Source organism: Nilaparvata lugens, chromosome 1 (genome assembly GCF_014356525.2).
Source record: "Nilaparvata lugens isolate BPH chromosome 1, ASM1435652v1, whole genome shotgun sequence".
Lineage (NCBI taxonomy): Eukaryota > Metazoa > Arthropoda > Insecta > Hemiptera > Delphacidae > Nilaparvata > Nilaparvata lugens.
In genome coordinates, this window is record NC_052504.1 from 85387848 (window position 1) to 85412876 (window position 25029).

The window sequence follows — 25029 nt, forward strand, 5'->3', positions numbered from 1 at the left end:
TTGAAGCGACAAAAGTAGTTTTTGTAATCCGAATAGGGTTCCCAATAAAACCTAAGCTTACTGTCAAATTATTCTTTTCAAAGAAATATGCTGTTTCCATAATGTCCACCAACTCTGTAGAATTGAAGTCAGGTAAAGATTGACTTGAACTATAAAAAAAACTCACTTGAACTTTAGTCCAGTCAATATAGACATAAAAGAGAGGGTGTGCTTGCAATTTATATTGTAGTTCTGATTTTTTGATATATTATTTGGGTACATAAGAGAAGTCCAGAACCAATGTCTTCATGCAAAATTTCCTTGTGCTAGATACAGAGTGGCCCAAAAACCTCGTATTTTCGGTTCATTTTCCAGTTTTCTACTATTTCTGCCAAATCTCGTAATCGGACAGAAAAATCTGCTTTCGCCTTTTTTTTAGATTATAAAATTCTGAATAAAATGAGATCATTCGGAACTCTATCTTCAATGAGTACTGAGTTATGATTTTTCAAAAATGAGTGAATTTGAAGAAAAAATCAATTTTGATGAATTTTAGTTTTTGATCAACAATATCATCCGATTTTTACCATTTAGATGTATAATTCAAAATCCCTCTGGGCGTATTTTTGTGCTCTACAATCCGAGATTAGGTAGAGCGCTCTATCTCATATAGATTTCCAGGTACACCTGACAACAATGCTCCTTGTATTGTGAAAAACACCTAATTTTCAGCTTCAACCATCATCACCAACTACATTGTCCTCACATTGATATTTCGCACAATGACATAAGTTCATGAGATTATGTTCTATGAGAATCACCTGTTAGATGCACCTCATTTCAGTATTTCCTAGTGGAGAGGCGCACTTAAGGACACCTCAAGGATAAAAATTTCAAACATTTATAACTTTTGACACAATGCTCAGATTTTATCGTACTACACTTCATTCTTCTCGGCTCGTTAAGGCGGTCCAAAATTATGCATCGTCAAATTCGGTTAAAAATTGGAAAATTTATTGTTGAGTGTACTTAAGCCCATATTCCAATACACAAAAAATGGCCAATTCCTATATTCAAAGCTTTGTATCTCGGTAACCCCTTATTAAGAAAATCATTACTTGTTCTTGAAATGTACAATACAGATTTCTCTTTCATCTGCTGTTGCGAATTTGTCTTATGATTGAGGTGTCCTTAAGTGCGCCTCTCCGAATGATCTCATTTTATTCAGAATTTTATAATCTAAAAAAAAGGCGAGAACAGATTTTTCTGTCCGATTACGAGAATTGGCAGAAATAGCAGAAAACTGGAAAATGAGCCGAAAATACGAGGTTTTTGGGCCACTCTGTATCTAGCACAAGGAAATTTTGCATGAAGAAATTGGTTCTGGACTTCTCTTATGTACCCAAATAATATATCAGAAAATCAGAACTACAATAAAAATTGCATGCACCAATGTATATAGTGACTGGACTACTTCTCTTTCATTGAATTATCAATCGAATTGCCTGTGGTAGTAAAGATAAAAGTACTCTGCTGTACCATGAAAAACACGAGAATAAACCCTAGTTCATCATTGAAGGCAGAAGGGAGAGATATCTAGCAAATATTCGTGACGTAGAGTTTTATCAATGAAGACTCTGATTTAGTAGATTATTATTATCTGGCTATATCAGTCAGATTACAACATGAAATTTCTTCTATACCGTACTTGACGTGTTCAATGAACTAGTGGTGTTTTTAGTCGGTTGAGTCCATTTTGTAGAGTAGGATTAATTATGTTTTAATTAATTTTGAACCTTTTAATGATTAATTCAATTTGAAAGATTTTTCTCGTTCATTATCAGTTTGGTACGGATTTCGGTGAAACAGTGTTCCGGCCCAGGGATTTTTGAGCAATCAAAGTTCAATTCAGGTTAGTAGCTGAAAGTTAAATATTATATTTTACTGCCTGAAAATATCAATAATATAATAGACTAACGCATTCGAGTTGTAGTTGAAAAAAATTTGGGTAAATATTTTTAATACGTTTATTATGTTCTTCATTCATTCTTATTTATGTTTCAAACGTGAGCATGTTGTTTTTTTATCTCATTTATCATTCATTATGTCTCCTTGTTATTATTATATCTCCTACTTATTATCTCGTAGGGAAATTAAAGAAAATATTTACAAAAATAATTTTTGTTGCTTTGTATGCGGTTATTGGGGTTTTCTCAGATGGTATAAAAATACTCTAGAGTAAAAATACAGATCTTTAGACAATCATTGATCATTTTTACCAGTCAGCTACCTAATTTTGGTATAAACGCAGCTTTACAGATCTTTAGACACAATCATCGATCATTTTTACCAGTCAGCTACCTATTTTTAGTGAATAGGCTACGGTAGTTTTGTTGATCACTGTTTTTTATTTTATTGAATTTTGTCATTTTGAAAATTCGGTATAATTGTTTCTAGTTTCTTTTTGATCATGCTTATTGTATCAGCGACTGCTCTGTAGGTCTTCTTTAAAGTGTCCTTTTTAATATTATTGGTACGGTAACTGTTTTATAAAAGTCATTCATGGATGGGCCTATCTATTAAATCATCTAAACTTTCTAGTAAACAGTAGGCTATTACTATCTATATACTTACCCCATTATTAAATTAATGTCAAGAGACGCATAAATCAAATACAATGCACATTAATCACTGTTGTGGTTGATGATTAAATTTTCATCAATAAAAAGTGATCGTCGCATTGTTCACATCTGTACCTATGTACGGTACTTATAGTGAGATTCTCTTCAAACTATGAGCATTATATTTATTGAATGGAAAGTTTTAATGTTTTTTGCATGAGCTAGAAGCTCTGACTGTTAAATAAGTGATTCTCTCTACTAACAGTAATAAACCTCACAAAGGAGAGAGGTTGTATGCTTCCAGTAAGAGAGGATTACTAAGAAAAATATAGTTGATCATTAGATCACACTTTGCTCCAAGTTTAAGATCAAACTGCTGCCTTTAAAAAAGGCTGTGCAAATGCTACAAAAAACTTTCTACTGGTGAAATTTTTTAGCGTTTTTCGATTTTTATACAATCAAGCTATCAAAATGAAAAAGTTTTCTCAGGAAAAATTGTTTTTCTCCGATCATTAGCCTACTTTTTGAGATAAGAGAGCATAAAGTTTTAATTTTTGGGACAGGTCATTTCAAATTCGGTAAGAAATAAATCCATGAAATTTGGAGGATAAATATTGTCCATTGTATGGTATTGTTGATTGAATAAAACAATTTTTTTAAGAATATCAATTTATGAGAAAGTTATTCAATTTAGCCTACCAAAAATGTCCAAAATTAACTTTTAGTTGAATATGTTTTGGTAAATTGAATAACTTTCTCAAAAATTGATATTCTTAGAAATTTTTTTTTTATTCAATCAACAATACAATGGAGAATTCATCCTCAGAAGTTCATGGATTTATCTCTTACCGAATTTGAAATGACCTATCCCAAAAACTTTAATGTTATGCGCTCATAATATCTCAAAATGTAAAGATCTGAAAATATTTTTTTAATTCTATGTTGATGCATATAATGAGGAGCATTATTTGAAATTATCACAGAAAAATAAGTTGGATTTTTCTAAATTTTCTATATAGGCAGCCCTACAGTATTTTTTAACTCTGAGAGTACAGTATAAATAATTAAGAATTGTTGCAGAAAAATAAGTTGGATTTTTTAATTTTTCTATATACAGTATTGTTTTTTATATTATAAGATTTGTTTGGGATTAATCTATAGGTTTTGGAATTGTATTGCTTTTTTCAATTTATGAGTATAATTTTGAGTTATTTTTCAATTGTTCATATACAGAATTTTCTTTACTGTATATAGTTATATCCTGAAATTTATCCAATATTCTCGCTGTATTGGCAACTGATATCAATTTGATTATTATATTATATATTTTTATCATAAAAATATACTATCTTTGCCTACATCAATATAATATACTGTCATATACTTTCATGTACTTGAAGTCATATCATTTGGACCTGTTAGTAGGCTAACCAAAATCAGTCTTTTGCAAAAAGCCCATTGTAATAGCAACTAAAACAGAATAATATCCTGCGCACATTAAATAAGGAGCTAAAAAGGATATCAATAGAATGGTACGGTACCTTTCGAATTATAATTGCGCTATCTTCTTATATATGCCTATACCGAACATGCTCGCGTGTATCTAGGCAAAAATAAATGCATCAATTATTCAAGTTCCTAGAAATCTAATAAACATACCTCTGATTGATTGAAAAATAAATATAATTATAAGGATATCATTCATCTAATATTGTCTTGTATTCGCCTCTACTATAATATAATAACAGAGATTCTAAACAATAGCTCAAGATACGCTAGAAGAGTAAACTTGAATATTATCCTGGGATGTTATGTAACCACAGCAAGTCAAATAGAAACAGGAATGGCCGATAGCCTGAGTGCTGTGAACTTCCAAGATTAGCTGTTAGTCTGTTTAGTAGCCAGTTTATAGGCTTACCGCTAACAACCTGTTGTGTGCTTCATTCATTCTCTTCATCTAAGATTCTTATAATATTCATCTGTCTAAAAGGTAACTGAATCAAATATAATTAATTTTAAAGTATTTATCTTAGAACGTAGTAAGGCTACCGTATATCTGAAGCCTGTACTGAATAAGTTAGTAGAGGTATGCAGGCTAACACTGCACACACGTGATTTTTATAAAAGTTTCTATCAAGTAAGGCATTCAAATTTGATTTGTTTTTTGTTTATCAAAGTTAAGTTACTGTTTAATTTTCTCATTTTCACTTTTTAGTCACCATTTTTATTGCCACATGAGAGCTGTAACAACAGTACCTATATAAAAATGTACCGAACGATATTTTTCTCTTAAAATGTTCAGATAGGCTTACCCGTACCTTTTGTAGTGAAGTATCTATTATGTAATTTGATAGGTTAACAATTGTATAATTTTCAACTTGTTGTAGTGAATAATGCAGTACCTATGGTATGTACTTCAAAACTGTAGGTACTGCTCTCGCTGCTCTCCGGTTTTTAACATTACGCTAGCGTACTTATTGAACTTATAAGCTCCTTGAATGTTTTATTGACGGTAGTGACAAAAACTATTCACGGAAATAATACGGTAGTGGATAGTGTATTTTATAATAAATTTTATAGCTTCATTCAAACGTTTTAGTGCTGAGAAGAAATTAAAAAAAAAAAACAAATGGGAAAATGAAAAAAATATTGTTCCATCTCAAATAATTAAATTATTATTTTAGTCCAGAGAAATAATATCCAATTTATACCGGTATAATAAAAGCATTTATAAGTTACCGGTACTATGAAACTTATTGTTATAATAAATTATTTTGCCTTATTCTATTCTGATAATTATTAAATTATTAAGACACCTTTTTATTTATAAAAATAAATATGATTTATTATTTCTATATCATAAATAGATAATATTTCATAGAAATATTAATAATTGTTTAAAAATTATATATTTTGTTATAATATTATGGCTGTAATTCCTATTGTTGCTGTGATTAAGTTTTGTTCAAGCGTTTCTTATAAAGCCAATCTAATGAAGTTACAGGTCATTCTGCTCTTTTGTCCACTCATAAATATTAGATTTCTTCTCGCTATGTTTATCTCATTCCAACTCAATACCAAATGCACAGGCTGTGAACTCTTAAGACCAGATTTCTGACTTCTGTTCAAAGTCAAAATATCGCTATTTAATTCCTGTGTAAATAGGGGGGAGATAATATGTTGACTGATCACGAGAGTATAATTTATTTAATAAACACAAATTTCATACTGCATTCATTCGACTTAAAGTTAGGAAACTTTCCATAAAACGACTTCCTTTTATCAGTTTGATAGAACAGTTGTTTATTTTTTATTGCATATGAGGAACATCGAATTCCTGAAGAAGTTCTCCAATTATTCAGAGCAAATAACAAATTTTGTTTTATATCAACAAACTAGCTTTGTTTGTCAATTTGAGCATAATATCAATCCACAGAATACTTACCGTATTACAGATTGTTTATTATTTTTTGAATTAGATACCTACTAAGAATAATAATCTGGAGTAAAATTATTATGGTGTTAATCAATGAGTTAGAAGCACATAAATTATACATTCATTTCATATTCCATCTAGCTTAAATGAAAAATATTTGGAGCTTTACTTTTTTATTACTTCAAATTCAAGATGGGTTGATTATATAATTAGCATCATCCCAACTTCAAAGTAACTATTGCATGTGCGTTCAAAAAAAAATTAAATTTGTTTTTAGTACGTTGACTCTAAAATTGTTTCTCACACTGGTATCAAATTCAAAGTACCTAGTTTTATCATTGTATAACATTCTACTTGAAATCATTATAGGAGATTTCTCTGATTGTACCTATGACATTCTACTTAAAATGAAATTTTCAAATGCATGAAAATATTGTCACTATTTTTTAATATCTATTAATTTATTATTTCATTTCATTTTCATTGTGCTACAGAATGCTGAGAATCTGCTATGAAGAATCTTATTTGTTGAGGCGAAAATGAGTGGAATACTGAATGGAACATCATTATATTCGGAGAGCTATCCTTTGCTTTCAAGTGAGTAAAACTAATTCTATTTCAGTTTTTCCTTTTTTGATTCAATTTATGCTATGAACTCTGTAAATATTTAATGTGATAAATCAATGTAAGGAAACACGCATGATATCGAATTCATAGATAATAATATAGCCTATGCTCACTTACTACAGTACCGTGTAGCATCCTTATTAGCCGCCTACTATGTCTATAGCGACCATTCTAAACAACTCATGTATAGAATTTGTAGAAAGTATTTATTTAAAATAGAACTAAACAAATATCTACATCACATAGATTGAAATGTTGAAGAAAATCCAAGTACTACAATATTGGTTTCAACATCTTTGCAAATTGTGTAAAAAACACAAGAATAATAAAAAAATTAAAATATAAAAAATACAGGAATATAAAATTCTGGTCTACTTATACGTGATAACATAAAAATTAATGATTAAGTAGTAGATTAATTAATATAAATATTAGTAAATTTGAAATAATTTTTGGAAATTATGTATGATGATAGCCTAATGTATAATCCATGGTAATGAGCAACTAAATTCAAAAACTTAGTAGAGTTGGCCTATTATATTAGCAAATGAGCACTGTGTTAACATTCATTGCAATTCTCGTGAGATAATTTGAAGTGTGAATAAGAGTGCAGTGTCTATTATTCACATTATAGAATACTGTATTAAAACTAATCCATAAATTCTAGTTCAATAACTTGAAAAAGAAAATACATATTAAAGTTATAAAAATCACAGTACCTTAACTAAGGTTAATTGCTATAACTATAAGCAATGCATCCACCAGTCCCATACTAGATATATCCAATTGGCAAAAATATTTTAAAAATGATGAAGAAAACATTCTAATTACAGAATTTTTGCATAATGACATCAATTTTCTATCAGCATTTAGAGAACAAATACTACTGGTGAGCAAATGTTTCGCGCGTAGAATGCAGCCAATAATAATTTGTAGTCTCTTCAAGTGTTATGTTTGAAAAGAAGCTAGGTGCTGCTGTTGCCCTTCACACGTCACTGTGTCAACCGAATTCGACATCTTCTATATTGTTCTTCATTACTCGAACATTGTTTGGTGTAATTGCATAGCGCGCTCTAGCAGCCATGCAAAATTGTCTTGGAAAAATCTTAGCTGTTAGTTTTAGTTTTGCTTATGTGACGACCGGATGAGCTACTAGAAAAACGTATCGTTCGGTTTCGATCAAATCGGATCAGTATGCCAGGTCATAAAATTTCAATTTATTAATTTGATTATACAATAATTTTAAACAAATCTATAATTCGTTAATATTATACGAAATGTATAATTTATTGATTTACAAGAAATTCGACTGAGTCATTGTCAATATCGTAGAACCTTTCCATAATTAAATAAAAACACACACATATATGTTGTCAAATTCTACACCAGTCAACTTGAAAATGTGACCTGTGTGATCACGAAACCGTGTGGTGGTTGTGTACCGAATAAAACTATGTAGAATTTAACAACATATGTGTGTTTTTATTTGATTTACAAGTAGTAAATCTATTATTCATTTACTGATACAACAATAACATTCTGTGTACGATATGTTTTGGACAGTAACCAGAAAAAGATCACATTTTATTTGCAAAATCTAACAAGCTTGGAGAAAATTTCTATTCTTGTGAACATTTCCCCCCTATAAGAACCAATAATGAATTAGGTTTTTCATGCAATTTTCTCTGCTCATCACAAAGTATAGATTCACTGGAAATCAGGGTGCTATTCAAGAGTACTATTATATGTATAATTATCAGTTTCAACTGGTGGAAATTTGCCAATTATAAATTTGGATAACTGGTAAAGAAACATAGATATATGAAATGATGTGAGATTGCTCATTATCGTTAATTGTAAGCAACTCTGTATACTATAATTTTGACATGTCGGTGATTTTTTTTGGTCAGAGTTCCAATGATGAAATTTCTATTATACCAATTTTTAAATGACAGTAAAGATCTTGAATTTGGACAGAGGCAGAATGGAATTTGGTGAATTTCACTAGTGTTGAATCGAAATAAACATAAATGGTTGGACTGAATAAAAGTAGTTTGTATTATATTCTTACACAGAATGTGATCTCAACAATAAAATTATCTTGTCTGTGATATTGCATAAAGTTTCATCGATGGCTATTCAATTAGCTTTTTATTTGTACTAGAATTTGATAGTACCTATAAAACGTTAACAACATATACTTAATATAGGTATTTTTGACTTAGGTATTCAATATCTTTTACTAGACATCGAGAAAACAGGACTTACAATGTAAACTTGACTCTTGTATTATTTAGAAAACTTAGCCGCAAATTTAGCATGTACCTGGTAATGTATCGTATGGATTGAATTCCAATATGATTGGGGAAAAAATCTTTTGATACAGGATACCTTGGTTCTCAACCACATTATAGGATAATCTTATTACTATAGCAAGATCAACTTCAGTATCTATATATCCTTAGTGATATAGTTATATCCATCAGTGTTTCCGTTTAACTAATGCTGACAGATTCAAGTGAATCTTATTACGTGTTCAGCCTTGCAAAAAAGAGACACTTGGAAATATAATAATATATGTTGATAATTTTTGTTTAAAACTTCATCAACTTTTATATTCGTCTTATAAAATTAATTGAGATTGACTACTAATATTAATTATATGATTCAATCAAAATAATCACATTCAAAGATATTATTCTATCATTCAATAATTATTCATTGATAAAGCTACTAGATGTAAGATAATTTAATATTGACTTTTTTTAGGCCTATCCTACTAAATCTCTAGTATAATGTAGTTGGTTTAATTAGTTTCAATTTTATTAATACGGTACAATTTCATATATTTTGTTTTGTTTTTTTGTATCGGTGTGAAAAGGTTTTGTTCATATTATTATTTCAGATGATACCGGCATCGGGGGCAGTGGCACAAATGAAGGCACCATTTCCAATATAACAAAGAACAAACTCTATAGTGCTGAAAAATCACCAAATCCAATACAAAATGCTCCAAAACAAACTTATTTTGCAGATGAAAAGATTGCAATACCGGACACGGATTCTGTAAGTAAGCTCTATTCCTTTCAAGTGTATTTTCTGTGCTTAGATTCTTAGATTGTATTATGGAATCAGATCTTGCAGTTTGTAATGCTGATTATTGAACTGTAGAGTGTTTAGTCTTCAGTCTTCAGACAATAAGTCAAACTTATTTCAATATTTTATTGAATACAACATAAAGCATAATTATGAAGACGAAGTCATAAAATAAGTAACCGTCACTTACGGTACCTACAAATGCCAAATCCAACTGAAAATAATTTTCAACTCCATTTTATGAATGAATTGTTTAGCATTATAGTAAGTTAAAAAAATAATTTAACGTTTTTTGAAAATAGTTATTAAAAACACTTGAACTTTGAAAACCAGTGTTTTTGTAGCGAAAAAGTTGGATGCTCATTGGATAAGTGATTGATATTATGAAGCTAAAAATGTTTCATGCAAAAAGTAGCCCTAAACTGATTGTAAAGAGTAATTTTTTAAAATGCTGAATTTAACACTTGAAGTTGATAAATTCTATGTAACTGTTACTTTGAAAACAGTTGATAGTTGGTACATAATACCATAGAGAAAAGATAGACAAAAAATACTCTAATATTCATGGAAAATACATCATTTTACGCCGGAATGAGATTTTACAATAAACTACCAGCAGCCATTAGAGACATAAATTCGGTAAAATTTTTCAAAAAAGCAGTCAGAAAATTTCTAATTGAAGAAAACGTGTACTCCATTTCACAATTTTCATTTAGTTAATATGTTACCAGTCATATGAGTGAAACTCAAAAACTTGATGTAATGTGACAATGAATAAATAATTAAATAGCATGATGCTATCTTTCCTCTATGATACTAAATAAGCTTAATAGCATAATGCTATGTTTTCTCTATGATAATACATAAGCTTCTAAAACTTGACTTCTTAATTTTCTCTTATATTTAAACTCAACAAACTACTCAATCATTAGGTAAATTACTGATTAAAACACAATTCTTATTTGTAGTATATTAATTTATTAATTCATTTTTCATAATTACGATCATTGTTTCCCTTATGATTGTTTCACAGAACTCCTTCAGTTTTCGTAAATTATGGGCTTTTACCGGACCAGGCTTTCTTATAAGCATAGCATTCCTTGATCCAGGGAATATCCAGTGTGATCTTCAAGCAGGAACCTCTTCTAGATATCAGGTGAAAATCAGATTCTTCAAACCAGTTAGCAGTACCTACTAGAATCGTTCTGATTGGTTGCACTCACTGTCAACACCTAAGGTTCCCTTGACAACACAAGGGATCCTTGGGTGATGGTAGTGCAGAAAGAGAATATTAATTTGCTGTTTTAAATGTGAGATGTAAAATTTTATTAGAAATTACAGTTTAACCAACTGCTGGAATATTATAACTGTTTAATAATCATTTCAAATATCCAATTGCCGGAGGCAACGGAGAGGTGCCGTACCGGGTTTGATTCCCGATCTAGGCGCAATTTTTGGACAGTTTCATTCCTTCTGCTATTTAGTTATTCCGTCAATATTAGCAGTAGCAGAAGTCCTTAGTTCTATTTGTATAGATTTCATTGGATATTTGTAATAATTATTATACATGAATAGTTTTATATGTGTATGTATTATTCATTTTTATAGTACGTTTTATACTATTACGTACATTGTACCTTCATGTTATTTATATATAATTGATACTGTATTGTAAGTTGCAGTCATGTTGCAATACATTTAAATTTCAATGAATGTTTGGACAGTTGCTATGGGTAGTGCTGTGGTCGACAGTGCTGGGTTTCTACATCCAATGGCTGTCAGCCCGACTGGGCGTGGTGACAGGCCTTCATTTGGCCGAGGTCTGCTACCGTCAGTATGGCAAATGGCCGCGAGTCTTCATCTGGCTCATGATGGAAATCGCCATCATCGGATCGGACATGCAGGAGGTCATCGGCACCGCCATTGCACTCTATCTGCTCTCCAACAAACTGTAAGTACTATCAGAGACACAAATAATCTAGGTATCTTTATTAATAATCTAGAAGATATCCATGAACAGTATCTTTACTCCATGGTACTATTCACTAATGCCCGATTTCACACGATACTCCTTTCAAATTGACTTCCGACTTGGGATGGTCATGCGCAGCATAGAAGGCACAACGGCGGCTATGTTGCCGTTATGTACCGGCCAGCCTTCTCTAATTTCCAGTGAGTATTCAAGCGCCCATGTTAACTTAGGAAGTTTCCTCTCTGCAATCACAGACTCGACTGACTATATTCGACAAATTGACAACTACGCTTCCACCTATGACTCAATCAATCACTGCAATTGGCTGATCTCCCTCCATTTCTCTGCGCCGCAAATTCCTCCAAGTCTGAAGAAGATTTGCACAGAGTATAACTTACGGTACCGACACTCATTTCAGCACCACACTCTCGCCAAATCGCTTTCCAATAATATGCTTTCGCAAAATTATCGCGCTTCAGTACGTGTCGCCTTATTATGTCATCTTTTTTTATTGCGGATGATGCCCAACTGAGCTTCTTGCTTGTGCGTGGGTATAATGGGAGGTATGCGAGAGTGATTTGTTGAGATGTTCAAACTATGGGATTCTGTGTGATTCGAACCCGCGACCAGGTAATACTAGCAGACTGAAGGGTGCAACGCCTTAGGCTCAACTCACACTTACGCGACTCGGGTCGAGAAGAGACTCGACTCTAGTCAAGAGCATGTGTTTCCAAATTGTGACACTCAGACCAGTCGATTCTAGTCTCCGAGACGTCACCATTTGAGAACACATGCTCTTGACTAGAGTTGAGTCCCTTCTCGACTTGAGTCGCGTTAGTGTGAGTTGAGCCTCAGTTGACTCGGCTATTTTGGCCGGCGAGGATTTTTATCTATTGTTTCACGCAATAACTGTTGTTTTTCTCAAGCAATAAAGTCAAGTTTTATGCTCTTAAATAGCTATTTTACAGCTTAAACCTCTGTACAGAATGGGTACAGAATGACTGACAGCAATATCAGTGTAGGCCTACACACAGTGCTCGTCTACTATACTTTCTTTGAAGTTTAATATTAATAAATCTTCAATTATAATAATAAGCAAGCAACCTTCAGGACTAAGGGCTCTCAGATTGTTTGAAATAGTTTCAAGTGAGATTGATTGTGAATTAAGCTAAAGAATGAGGATACAGTAATGATTTATTAAAGCGTTTTATGGATTCGATTCGGATTCTTCTGGATATTGAGATTTCGTATTATACGTACTTTATTTATTATCCTGTCAGCAAATCAATTCTATTCCTTATCATGCAGTATTCTTTTTGTTGCTGTTGGAAATTGATGTTTTGATTTTGATTCGGAAGAGCTCATTTTGTATTTTTCAGAATTCCCGTTTGGGCCGGTGTACTTATTACAGTGGTGGATACATTCACTTTTCTGATGTTAGACAAGTATGGCCTACGTAAGCTGGAACTGTTCTTTGCTATTCTGATTGGAGTAATGGCTACCTCCTTTGGATATGAGGTTGGTAATTTATTCACGTTTTGACTTTTCTTACTGTATCCCTCATAAGTATGTGACTTGTGTCTGAGTATAGGGGTCAAAACATAGTGAAGCGACGGAGGAAACGGGTACAAGGAAGAAGGAAGGTGCAACAGCTATTCCAAATCCTCCATACTTCATTGCCCAACTCTGTATATTAACACTCTCAGCTACCTTCTCTGCTACACTCTACCAACGCCGCTGCACTATGTTTTGACCCTATAGTGAGGTCCACGTTATAATGGCAGTGTTTGATTAGCAATGGTGTTGCTATCCTTGTCTATCATTCAACAAAGCGGATAGCGCTATCTCTCTCTCGCTTTGCTCTCTTGCCAGATCGGCTTTTAACAATGTAGAATTAATAATTAATTAACAAAATATTTCATCTTAATTATGGAAATTCATTATGAAATTATTGAAAAATATAATTCCTCGCTTAATAAAATATAATTGATTATTTTAAACGAGAATGAACAATTTATATTAAATTAATAAACCTGTATCAGCTACCGTCAAGAAGGCATTGACAAGACAGTGAGGATCGGCAACATTGTTCTCCTATCTTTCTCCACTGTCATTATAAAGTGGACCTCACTATAACAGAATGTGTCCTGGCAGGTGGTATCGAATTATATAACACGTGATTGGAAAAATAATAGTTCATCAGAGTAGCTATAAATTTTCATCTCTCTTACTCTACTCAACTATAAAAATGACAAAAAATGTTGAATTAAATATCTGTTTCAATCAGAGAAATTTTGCTTTTTTAAATCTATTTAATGTTGACGGTTTTAAAACTATTCAAATTACTTTGAATCAACATTAAATGATAAACATTACTCTGTTGGCATTTTATAATCTTACAATGTTTTTCTTTGGTTGTAGTTCTTTGTTGTAACACCGGACACCACGGAGCTGATGAAAGGCCTGCTGATTCCGGGATGTTCGGGCTGTGACTCTCACAGTCTACTGATCGGAGTGGGAATCGTTGGAGCAATTATAATGCCGCACAATCTCTACCTGCATTCGGGACTTGTAAAGGTCAGCCAACAATTATTATTCTAGTCGAAAAGTATTTTAATATTTTTTTTTCAAAGTGGAGATTTATGCAATGGTAAAAGGTTAGTGTTAATGAGTGCCAAAACTGAAAACCTATTACCTATTTATTCTTGTATAGGTACATATTGTCATCACGGCATATTTTTCTATAAAAACCCGAGCAATATAATTCAATAGAATTTTGAAAGTATAGGCGCCAACCTCTGAGGCTTCTATCTCCTGCCTATACTCTTTGAGCTGCTGTAAAAGTTCTTGTTTTTTCACTCGTATTATTTCATCATCATACATTTACTACAACCCATCCTGGGCTACTTAATTCATTCAAGTACGGGTATAAGATGTTTCACAATACTTTCCATGATGGAATTTCATTGTGCTTTAATATATTATGTAATCGCGTATTTATTCATTTTATTGTTTATTTTATTTGGTTGAATAAACTTTTTAATTTTAGGGACAAAACAATTCTGTGTACTTCGAATAAATAATTGCATCAAATTATATAAATTTTTATCAGGCTATATTTGAGTGAAGGAAGTGAACTACAGTGAACGCTAAATCAACCAACCTAGAAAACATAATAAAATTACAATGAGCATATAAAAACTACTTGCTTAGTAACTTCTTTAAGCAATTCCTTAATTTCATGATAAATTATCTAGCCTACTTATTAATATTCTAATATTTCATATATCTTAATGTGATGTCAGAAACATTGAATTTCATCTTGATTATTGTTTTCAGTCACGAGAGATCGATCATTCTAAACCGGCCAAAGTGAAAGAGGCAAACATGTACTATTTTATTGAGACTGGAATCGCTCTGGCTGTTTCCCTAGTTATCAACGTTTTTGTTCTCGCCGTTTTTGCACACGGCGTATTCGGTAAAACCAATCATGAAGTGGTAAGTTGCAAAATTCAATAAGAACTAGGAAAAGTAGAGAACCATCAATAGGGTAGCGCATTTCTCAATTTCTCATAGGATGTCGAGGGAGGCGTACCGTACCGTATCATTTTTTACTCATGCTTCTCGCTTACTATACCTGCTTTATTACAGAAGTACGGTATTTTGTTCGTGGGAAAACTATGCTAACACTAAAGCATTATCTCACTCTGTATTTTTTCATTGACAATTGGAAGAGATGATGTTTCAATATTCAAAAATCGTTCTATTTTAATAGTCTCTAATTTCATCTTGAAATTATGACTACGATGAATTAGAAGATTTACTAGGTAGTTGAATAATGATTTTGGTTTAGTTTATATATTGGGAAAATATTTCATAAAAAATACTTTTCAGCTGTATACGGTTTAAGCCTACAACAATATAATGTACCTACTGTAGTTATTCTTATGAGTTACTACTGTATATAGGCAGTCATTTTAATAATCGCCACAATAATACGCAGTCATTTCAATAATAATCCACGAAATTCAGCAAGCTAGGATATTGATATTTTATTATATCTAATATTAGTCTATTATTCTATATAATATATTTTTTACTTATTTCCAGAGAGAAATATGCATAGCGGCCAATAGTTCCTATCTAGAAACAATACAGGTGAGCTGAGTTGATTCTTATTTAAATTCTTGCATTTTTTACAATAAGTCATGGTACCAAAACTATGTTCAATCTAAATTTTACTCTGATAGTATAATAGCTCAAAAGTAGCCTATGCATCCAATAATAATCTCCGAGTGTAAAATATATTTCAAATGTAATCAGGACTAATATGAATATTTATTTATTTAACAACAATGACAAAACAGCTTTATCATAAAATGATTGGAAACGGAAAAACAGGCTTAGCCTATAGCCCTTACTATTCCATTCCTGAATTTCAATTGCATATTAGTCCGAAAGAGGAGTTATATAAATATTCGTCAGGATTCAATAGTTATAATTTATATTTATAAAAAAATAATGACAGTAGATAGAACACATTCAGAGATTTTGTAGTATTGTTCGATAGTGAAATAAAAACACCTAGGTTTTGATGATATTCCTGAAATTGCTCTTAATATATAGAGAAAATCTTTTTCAATGTTTGAGGGATCATTATTATCAATAGTTGTGGTTTGAGTTTTGAGTAGACCATTTCCATTTTGGAAGAATAGACAAGATGTTGTTTTTATTTCAATATTATTTTTTCAATAGCAATGATATTATTATTTTTATATCTTCTATACCTATTTCATACGTTATATTTTATAAATATTTATACGTTATTTATCTTATTTTATATAATTTCACTATCGAATAATACTACTAAATCTCTGAATGTATTCTATCCACTGTCATATTTTTATATATAGAATTGAATCTGTAGGAAGAATGGCTGTCATGAAATTCGCAGACTTGATTAAAACAATTATTTCCATTGAGGAATAGATATCTTGTTGTTGTTTTAATTTACCCTATTGCTTGATAGGATTATTAATTTATTTTATGGGAATCTCAGTTCTATAATATGAGAAGCAAAGTTTAAATTAGTAAATATGAATTAAATCAGAATTGATTGTTTTCTTGAGACATTATTTTTTGTTGTTGTAGGATGACAACCAGATGGCTGAAATGGACATCTACAAGGGAGGAATATTTCTGGGCTGTCAATTTGGGGTGGCGGCCATGTACATATGGGCTGTGGGCATTCTGGCTGCTGGGCAGAGTAGCACCATGACTGGATGCTATGCTGGACAGTTTGCTATGGAGGTAAATTCAAAATCAAAATCAGAATAAAACTACCATTATTATTATTAATCGGCTGATGTACTTATTTGTGACATAGTTTCTTTGTCAACTCCTTGTGGAACACTCTATTATTGCATGTTGTTTTCCATTAGAACTGCGTACTATTAAATCACTTTTTTGTTATTAAATAGAATGACTAGCAGTCGTTCCATACACTGATAACCCTATAGACACCCAGTCAGACAGTCAAACCCAATAGACACCAATAACATCATAGGTACTAAAAATTGGCATCCAAACCTTCCACTCGTCTATAAGTACAACCATGAAGATGGAAGACCTGCCGAAAGATCTCGTTGTCTCAGTAAGTGAATAAATTCTTTTAAGAAATTTGACTGTTTATCGTTATATTCAATTTAATAACAAATAAGTGACTCTATTATTAGTTGGCTGATGTACTCATTTGTGACAGGATTTTCTTGTTATTAACTCTTCTCAAAACTCTATTATTGACTGGTGATTCCCTCAGCCAGCCCTGCCTATTTTCACCTACCATACCTACCGGTACCTACTTCCACTTCCCTGTCACCTCTTTTCCCTTTCTGTTGAACCTTTTACCTGCCTATTACATGAAAAACCATACCGTGGCTTGCAAGGTATTTCCCTCCTCTTTTTTCCAGCACACCACATCAATTATGCAATTTCGTCTTCATTTTTACTATAAATTACTATTTATTTTTACTTCATTTTATATTTATTTTTACTATTACGGTATTGTTTATTAGTTCTTCTTATTGTATGTTTGTGTGGTGTGAATAAATTGAATTGAATTGATGTGCTTATTTATTACATGGTTTTCTTGTTAACTCCTTGTGAAACACTTTAATTAATTGGCTGATGTACTCACTTTTGTGACAGGATTTTTTTTGTCAACTCTTGTGGAACTCTATATATTATTAATCGGCTGATGTGATCATTTGTGACAGGGTATTCTTGGTAACTCCTTGTAAAACACTCTAATTAATTGGCTTATGTGCTCATTTGTGACAGGGTTTCATTGTTAACTCCTTGTGGTAAATTAACTATTATTAATCAGCTGATATGCTTGTTTGTGACAGGGCTTCCTGAACCTGAAGTGGTGTCGGTGGAAGCGAGTGCTGTTCACGCGGCTGGTGGCGATTCTGCCCACCTTCTCCATCGCCTTCTACTCGAACATCGATGAGTTGAGCGGCATGAACGACATGCTGAACGCTGTCATGAGTCTGCAGCTGCCGTTCGCCGCCATTCCCACAGTTGCATTCACCAGCGACCCGCGTATCATGGGCGAGTTCGCCAACGGAAGGTGCGCGGTCACCTATTATCACAATAACATTTCATTTGTTTTGGGGTGTGACATTGTGACACATAATCATATTTCTTCAATGTTGTTTTCCATTACGAACTGCTTATTATTAAATCACTTTTTCCTATTGGAAAAAACGACTAGTAGTCAGATTTTTTACAATAAATTTAATGAATTAATCACTCACTGTGACAACGAGATCTTTCGGCAGGTAACTCTTCTTCTTGGTTGTCATGCCAAAAGATCTCGTTGTCACAGTGAGTGATTAATTCATTTATTGTGAAAAATCTGACTGCTAGTCGTTTTTCCAATAGCAAAATGTGATTTAGTTATATCTGTTTTGAAGTGTATAAGTGCTGCTTGCATAGAGGGTAGTTGAATTTTAATCGTGATAAATTTCACGAGAACCAAAGTAGCCTTTTTTCGAAAAAAGCCTTTCCTGATTTGTTGTCGTGATATCAATCACGATTAGAATTAAACATGATTTTGTGCAACCGGACATGAATCTTTGCAAATTTTAAAAATAAGAGTAGATAGTTTTAAATTTGGAATCATTTGAGGATTGCAGTATTGTAGTATACTATACAGCAGTCTTTAGTAATGTAGTATACTACAATCTGTAGTATTGAGTAACTTATGACAATTAGTGAGTAGTTCATCACAGGAACCAATAATTTCGATTCCATCAATGTCTTGCATATTTTTCATATTCAACCCTTTCAATTCCATTACCTTTACAAGATTTTCGCCGAAAGACAAACGCACGGAGCAATAGACTTGTATACGGACACACACAGTATGCAGACAAACTGAGGAAATATCCCTCTCCAGGTGATCGAATGTTGCAATGCACACGGACGGGTCGGGACCGTCTATATGCTTAGGTCGTCTGCTCACGTCTACATGCAGAAGTTTGATTTTTCCTCTCCGTACCTGTGTCTGTTATCCTTAACGTCGGGGCCACACATGTCAAACAGGGTTTCGTCCGATCACCGATGACAACGGCCTAGAATGCTGCATATCATATGATTTGTCTTGCCACAAATCCTTCACTCCACAGAAATATCTGTCATAAGTTGGATTGAAACTCTGAATGTGGCACCCAGCTTGATAATATATTATTATGATTTCTGAACTCGTTTCTTCTTGCTTTGCAGGTTGATGCGAACACTGGCACTGAGCTGTATGTTTGGTGTCCTGGGCATCAACGCGACATTCCTGCTCTTCCAGGTGGCTGACTTGATTGACAACTGGCTCATTCAGATAGGCGTCCTCATCTACAGCACGTTCTATGTTACCATTTGCACTTACCTGGTCGCTCACATGATCAATAGTATGCGACCGTCCCCAATGCCAAAGGCCAGTAGCAGTTGAACGCACAACTCAACCAAGAAAACCATAAATATAATTTGCTGAGAGTAACTATGAGAGTACCAGCATTTGATTGCACTTGCTTCAAAATACTTTAGTCAATAATAGCTCCGAATATGTGAAGCACTATCACAAAAAAAAATGTGTAAGACTTTTCCAGGGTGCTTTTAAATTTTTTATGGAATGAATTTTGATCTGTTGAATGTATATTTTATTATGTGATTGGTTGGCATCTGCTATTGTTATGTTTTATATTTTTGTGGAACGAATTTTTCTTGGTAGAATATTGTGGTGAAGATGAGAAATCTTTCTGTTTCAGAAATATCCATAGAGTTGGAGAACAAGCCATACTTGATTGAATATTACAGTAATGAATATTAGGATATAGAGTAAGAATACAGAAAGGATGACTGTTTTCTTTATGATATTAGTGACTTTTTGAATATAGGGGTGCAGATGTGAAACATCCTTTTTTAGAAATATCAGAGTTGGAGAATGAGCCTTCACGGTTGATTGATTAGAAATTAGTATTATACCGTATAGTACATTGAATCTATATCAAAAGCGTCTTGAACAAGCATTCCATCTCGGCGCTCTTTCCCTACAATCTTCAAAAGTTTGAAAATACTGAGAAGAATTCAATTTCTTAATGACCCATTCTTGTTCAATCTTTGAATTGAATGTCTAGTGTAAGAATATCCTCAGTTTAAGAATATCCCACATGCATTGCAACCGTCATTCCAGCTTCCTCCAATTCGCTAAAACCATGTAATACTATAGCTATTCAGTTATTATAATGCTAGTCACATATTGGTGCATTATTTGTGATAAATTTTATCCAATTTGAACTCGTCAACAAATGATAATGTTTGAGAAACTAAAAAGTGATAGAAAACTAGTTTTATGTCAATTCTTGAAAACTTGATACAATTCGTTTTAGGTTCTAAAAATCATGCCTGTTTCACATCACTCTATGCAATCTTTGTATCAGTGTTCATCTAAATATCTTTGTTGAATTTCCAATATATGTGCTACTGTATAGCAAATTACTAATTTAAACTTCTCTGACTCTCTTCCACATATTATAGAACCACATAAGAGTTTATTTCACTAAAAAAATTTCACTAGCTTGAATCTAGGTACATTTAATCACTGTCCAATCTGCCATAAAAATTATTATAAGTACTTTCATCTCCGTTTTTATTAGCTGATCACTAATCCTATCTTAAAAAATTTGACTTATTCTTTTTCTGAAAAAAGATATTTTAGTATCTAAGAATGTTATATGCACTGGAGTGTTATTGTTTTTAAAAGATTTATGATTAAATTTTTTAATGAATTTCTGATTATGAATAACTGTGATATTGAATCTGTCAATAGTCTTCCTCTCAATATAGCCTACGATTTGATTGCTAAGCCTTTCTCAATTGTGATATTATAACTTTTCATGTATAATAATCAATAAATTTATAGTTAAGTTGAAATACTTTATAAGTCTTTTCATATTCCTCTAAAGCAGCCTACTTTCATAAACTTGATGTCTCACAAGAGTATACAAGGTATTTCTTTAACTGATAAATTAACATAATCTATGAACATATTCCAAGTCATACTTATTTGATAATAATAAATTAATCATAAATTGAGGAAACTGCAATTTTGTTGAATCACTATTCACTGTTGAATACTTTTGTTATTATTCTGAAATGTATTTTATGAAACTTGCTAGAAGAAATTTTTTTACAGTATCAAAATTTACTTTGGAGCTGTTATTGAATGAAAAATGAACTCTGTTGCTGCAGACGATGATAAAGAAAAATCAAGGCCAAATGAGAAGCAGCCAAAAGCTCGATAGCCTATACCCTATATCAAGCTAATTGTCCAAACTTCCGTTTCAAGCTAATGAAATAATTTGTGAAAAGTTATTCAATTACGAATGATTATATACGTATAAAGCCGAGGACACTCATCATGTCATGTGCAGTGTTCCGATCCGACTCATGATAGATATCTCTCTTGGAGGGCGATGGTAGAGTAGAACATCAGGTCATTTGATGGACAGGTGTGGCTTGCCATATTCAAATCAGTTGTCCATTTCTCTGTCATGCAGTCGTCCGCCTGTATGATCGGAGTGTAATCGGAACTCTGCACAACAGCCGAGTCTCTTCCTATTTCCAGGAAGCATAAAATTATATAATAGTTATTTACTATTTTTTCAAAATTACGTGGATAATCTACATAAGAGTTGAAAATTTTCTGCAAAAAAGAAGAGTTTGATTGGTACCTTCCATTCTTGAACCGCGCATGCTACCAATTAAGCTACTGAATCACTTGGAGAAAGCTCTGTTTGGTTAAGCTGTTATAGTTAGTTACGTAAACTTTGAATCACAAATTGAATAAATTTGTTTTATTATTACATTTAAATTAATTGATTAATATCAATAAAAACAAGCCTATATCCATCCTCGGTGAATTCAGCATTTTTATGTAAAAATAAATTAATCAGTTTATTAGTTCATAAGTAATGTATTTCTTACCCTGTTATATGTATAAGCTGATTCCTTCCTCTATTAATAAGAATATTGTTATTTCTCAAGTTCCTATACTTTAACAAAATTTAACTGTTTATAATCAATTTTTATCATGTAATAATAAGTTTGATAATGAGAATACTATAAGTGGCAATTATTTTTGATAAAATTATATCGGTAGTAAAAATGTCATCCAGCTGAAACGCCATATCTATAAATTGGAATGAGAAACACTTTTAAGCTACAAAAATACCGTAAATCACATCCTCTACAATTCATGAGATTTTCAGTTTCTCTCTGCTATACAGAGCGTCCCACGAAAGGTGTAACAGCCAAAGACCATTTGATTCTACATGCAATTTGCAGCAAAAAATGTTCACGTTTAGTAAAATTCTCTTTTATCTCTACCTTAGTTTTTGAGATATATCGATTTTTGATATTTTTTAAAAACGTCGATAACTAAAAAACTATCAGATAAAATCTAATTCTAAAAGGATATCGTTGGAATGAGGATTAAATTTCCAATAAGATACATATATAGGTAATTTGATCACTTCGTTTGACGTTTTTTAAATTTTTATGAGCGCTCAAAGTTGAAAAATCCTTCGAGTTCAAAGCCAAATTTCAAACAGTTTCAACACTCATAAAAAATTTACTTTGTGAAAGAACACAAAACAGGAGATGAAAACTTCTCAACACCATCTTTCAAAAGATAAGATTCACACCAATTTTTCACGGCAAAGAAAAATGCTTTCTATTTATTTCCAAGCTTGTCCAAATTAATATTTATTATTGCTTATTATCAAATTATTAATTGTTGAATAACTAATATTATTAGTTCAATCTAACTTATACAGTATAATCATTCTCTATGCATAAAATTCATTTTTATATTCTACTCTGGTAATATAAATTTCCTATTTTTGACACCAATATTGAGATTACCAGTAATGTGATTAGTCAGTGTTTGTTGTCTGTTCTGTGTTCTGTGTGAACCACCGATTACGAAAGAGGAATAATTGAGATAAAAATTTGCTGTAAGTGTGATTCCCATTTCGATAAGTCTCTAATCAACTTAGATTCTGATGCTGCTAATCTTCATTCGCATCGTCTCTTGATGAAATAATACAAAAATGAAATAATGACAGCCTCGTACACGTGGTACATGAATTAATTCCTATACATCAGCCCCCTCCATAACACACATCACGTTCAAACACAGAATGACGTCAGGATTTATATCAATTGAGTAGCTCTGCGTTGCCAGTAGAAAGGCGTTCATCTCTGTCCTATCTGTTGAGTTCTCAGTTGGCGGCTGTGGTATCGCGATCGCGTCGGTTCGGTCTGGCAGTTTTATCTTCGACATGCCAGCAGTTTCATTCAACTCGTCAACCGCAGCACAAGGAATGCTGTGCACTGTTTTTCTATTCTGAGAAATTGTTCAGGAGCACAGATGGCGAACTTCAAGTGATAACCAGTTTTCAAAAAAGACAATTCAGCGACTGAACAACGTTCGCTGTTTTCGGGGGTTTACGAATGAGGTAGTAGTGTTTTCAAGTTGTGCGGTGTTAAGGATTTGCGTGAGTGTTTACTATCGAGACTTGTGGTATCGTGGCAGATCACATTTTTAATAATTTTCAAAACTAGAGACGCGCGTAGTTTTAAATTCACCGGGCGTGTTATTGCCTGTTGCCCTCAGCAGATAAGGTGCTGATAATAAAAGTTACTGTATTACTTTCCAAAACAAAGTAAACTACTCCTTCGTTAATTTACACCAGTTTGCCAAAGGTAAGAATTTTACTTCAGAAATTATAATATCGTAATTATTTTGTTTGATACCTAATCAAAGAATGATAGACATCTATCAGCGTTTTTTATAGTGGTTTTATACTGAAATATATTATATTCTCTGTGCATACGATACTAGTAATTTTATATACCGTACCTATTTAGAATAATAATAATTATTGAATTGCCTAATAATTTCTGAAGCTCTAAATCCAATCAAACCTATCTCCAACTATAAACTTAGTTCATCCTTATAAGCTATTCCTAATAAAAGTAAACAAATATTGGCATTTTTTAAACAAAATTAACAAACATATAAATTTCAAAATACAAATTTTACATTAACGTAGTATTCAAGTTTCCTCCTATAAAATGAATTCTTTCAACAAAAGAGACAAGTATAAAATGTACACATTTTTAATTTTTTAGCTGTTCAAGTTCGACAGTAATACCAGTAGGTACTTGACTAGAACAATAAAAAAATAAATAATTTCTAATGCTTTAAATCCAATCAAGCATATCTCCAGCTATAACTTAGTTCACCCTTATAGGCTATTCCTAATGAAATGAACAAATATTGGCATTTTTTTAAATAAAATTAACTTTCTGGATTTTTATTTGGAAATCTTTCATATTCCTTGTATGGATCTGTATATAACAAGTTTTATAATGCCTGTAAAAAGTATTGAATTTGTAAATTTCTATATCCTCTTTGCTCTATTTCTATCAGTAATCTTCGAATTTGTGCATTCGAAAAGAGATTTAATTTTTTATTCACGGCTATTTCATATGGAAGGATCTTCGCGCCACATACCTTGAAACGTAATATACCTTCATTCCAAAATGTAAATTTTGAAAATTCGCTCCGTTGTTATACGGTACTAATTTATATTTTTTTCTAATATTTATTTGTAATTCAATGTTTGAAAGTACTGCTGCTTTAAGATGTTTCATGTAGTAGGCCTATATTGAGTGTT

At 32.1% G+C, this 25029-nt stretch overlaps 2 protein-coding genes across 5 annotated transcripts in view; both read left to right on the plus strand.

Annotated features, from left to right (window-relative positions):
* The first annotated feature begins 1650 nt into the window (after positions 1–1650).
* LOC111046775 (protein Malvolio) lies at positions 1651–21217 on the plus strand. 3 transcript variants are annotated; one of them, XM_039419408.1, is made up of 12 exons: positions 1651–1891; positions 6531–6633; positions 9569–9729; positions 10793–10915; positions 11484–11710; positions 13111–13249; positions 14153–14308; positions 15071–15229; positions 15842–15889; positions 16883–17041; positions 18139–18362; positions 19520–21217. In XM_039419408.1, exons 2-12 carry the CDS (start codon positions 6576–6578, stop codon positions 19734–19736), a joined length of 1671 nt encoding a protein of 556 aa, XP_039275342.1. In that variant the 5' UTR covers positions 1651–1891; positions 6531–6575; the 3' UTR covers positions 19737–21217. The 3 variants fall into 3 exon arrangements, with proteins under 3 accessions (XP_039275342.1, XP_039275343.1, XP_039275344.1); XM_039419409.1 differs by lacking the exon at positions 1651–1891 and adding an exon at positions 4354–4590; XM_039419410.1 differs by lacking the exons at positions 1651–1891; positions 6531–6633 and adding an exon at positions 7719–7864 and having other exon boundaries at positions 19520–21210.
* Positions 21218–22997: 1780 nt separating this feature from the next.
* The window catches only part of LOC111046774 (protein Malvolio), a 45991-nt gene continuing 43959 nt past the window's right edge, over positions 22998–25029 (plus strand). For both annotated transcript variants that reach the window (XR_005570336.1, XM_039419405.1), the window contains exon 1: positions 22998–24052. The gene's annotated coding sequence lies outside the window, so the exon portion shown is untranslated. The remainder of the gene's footprint in view (positions 24053–25029) is intronic.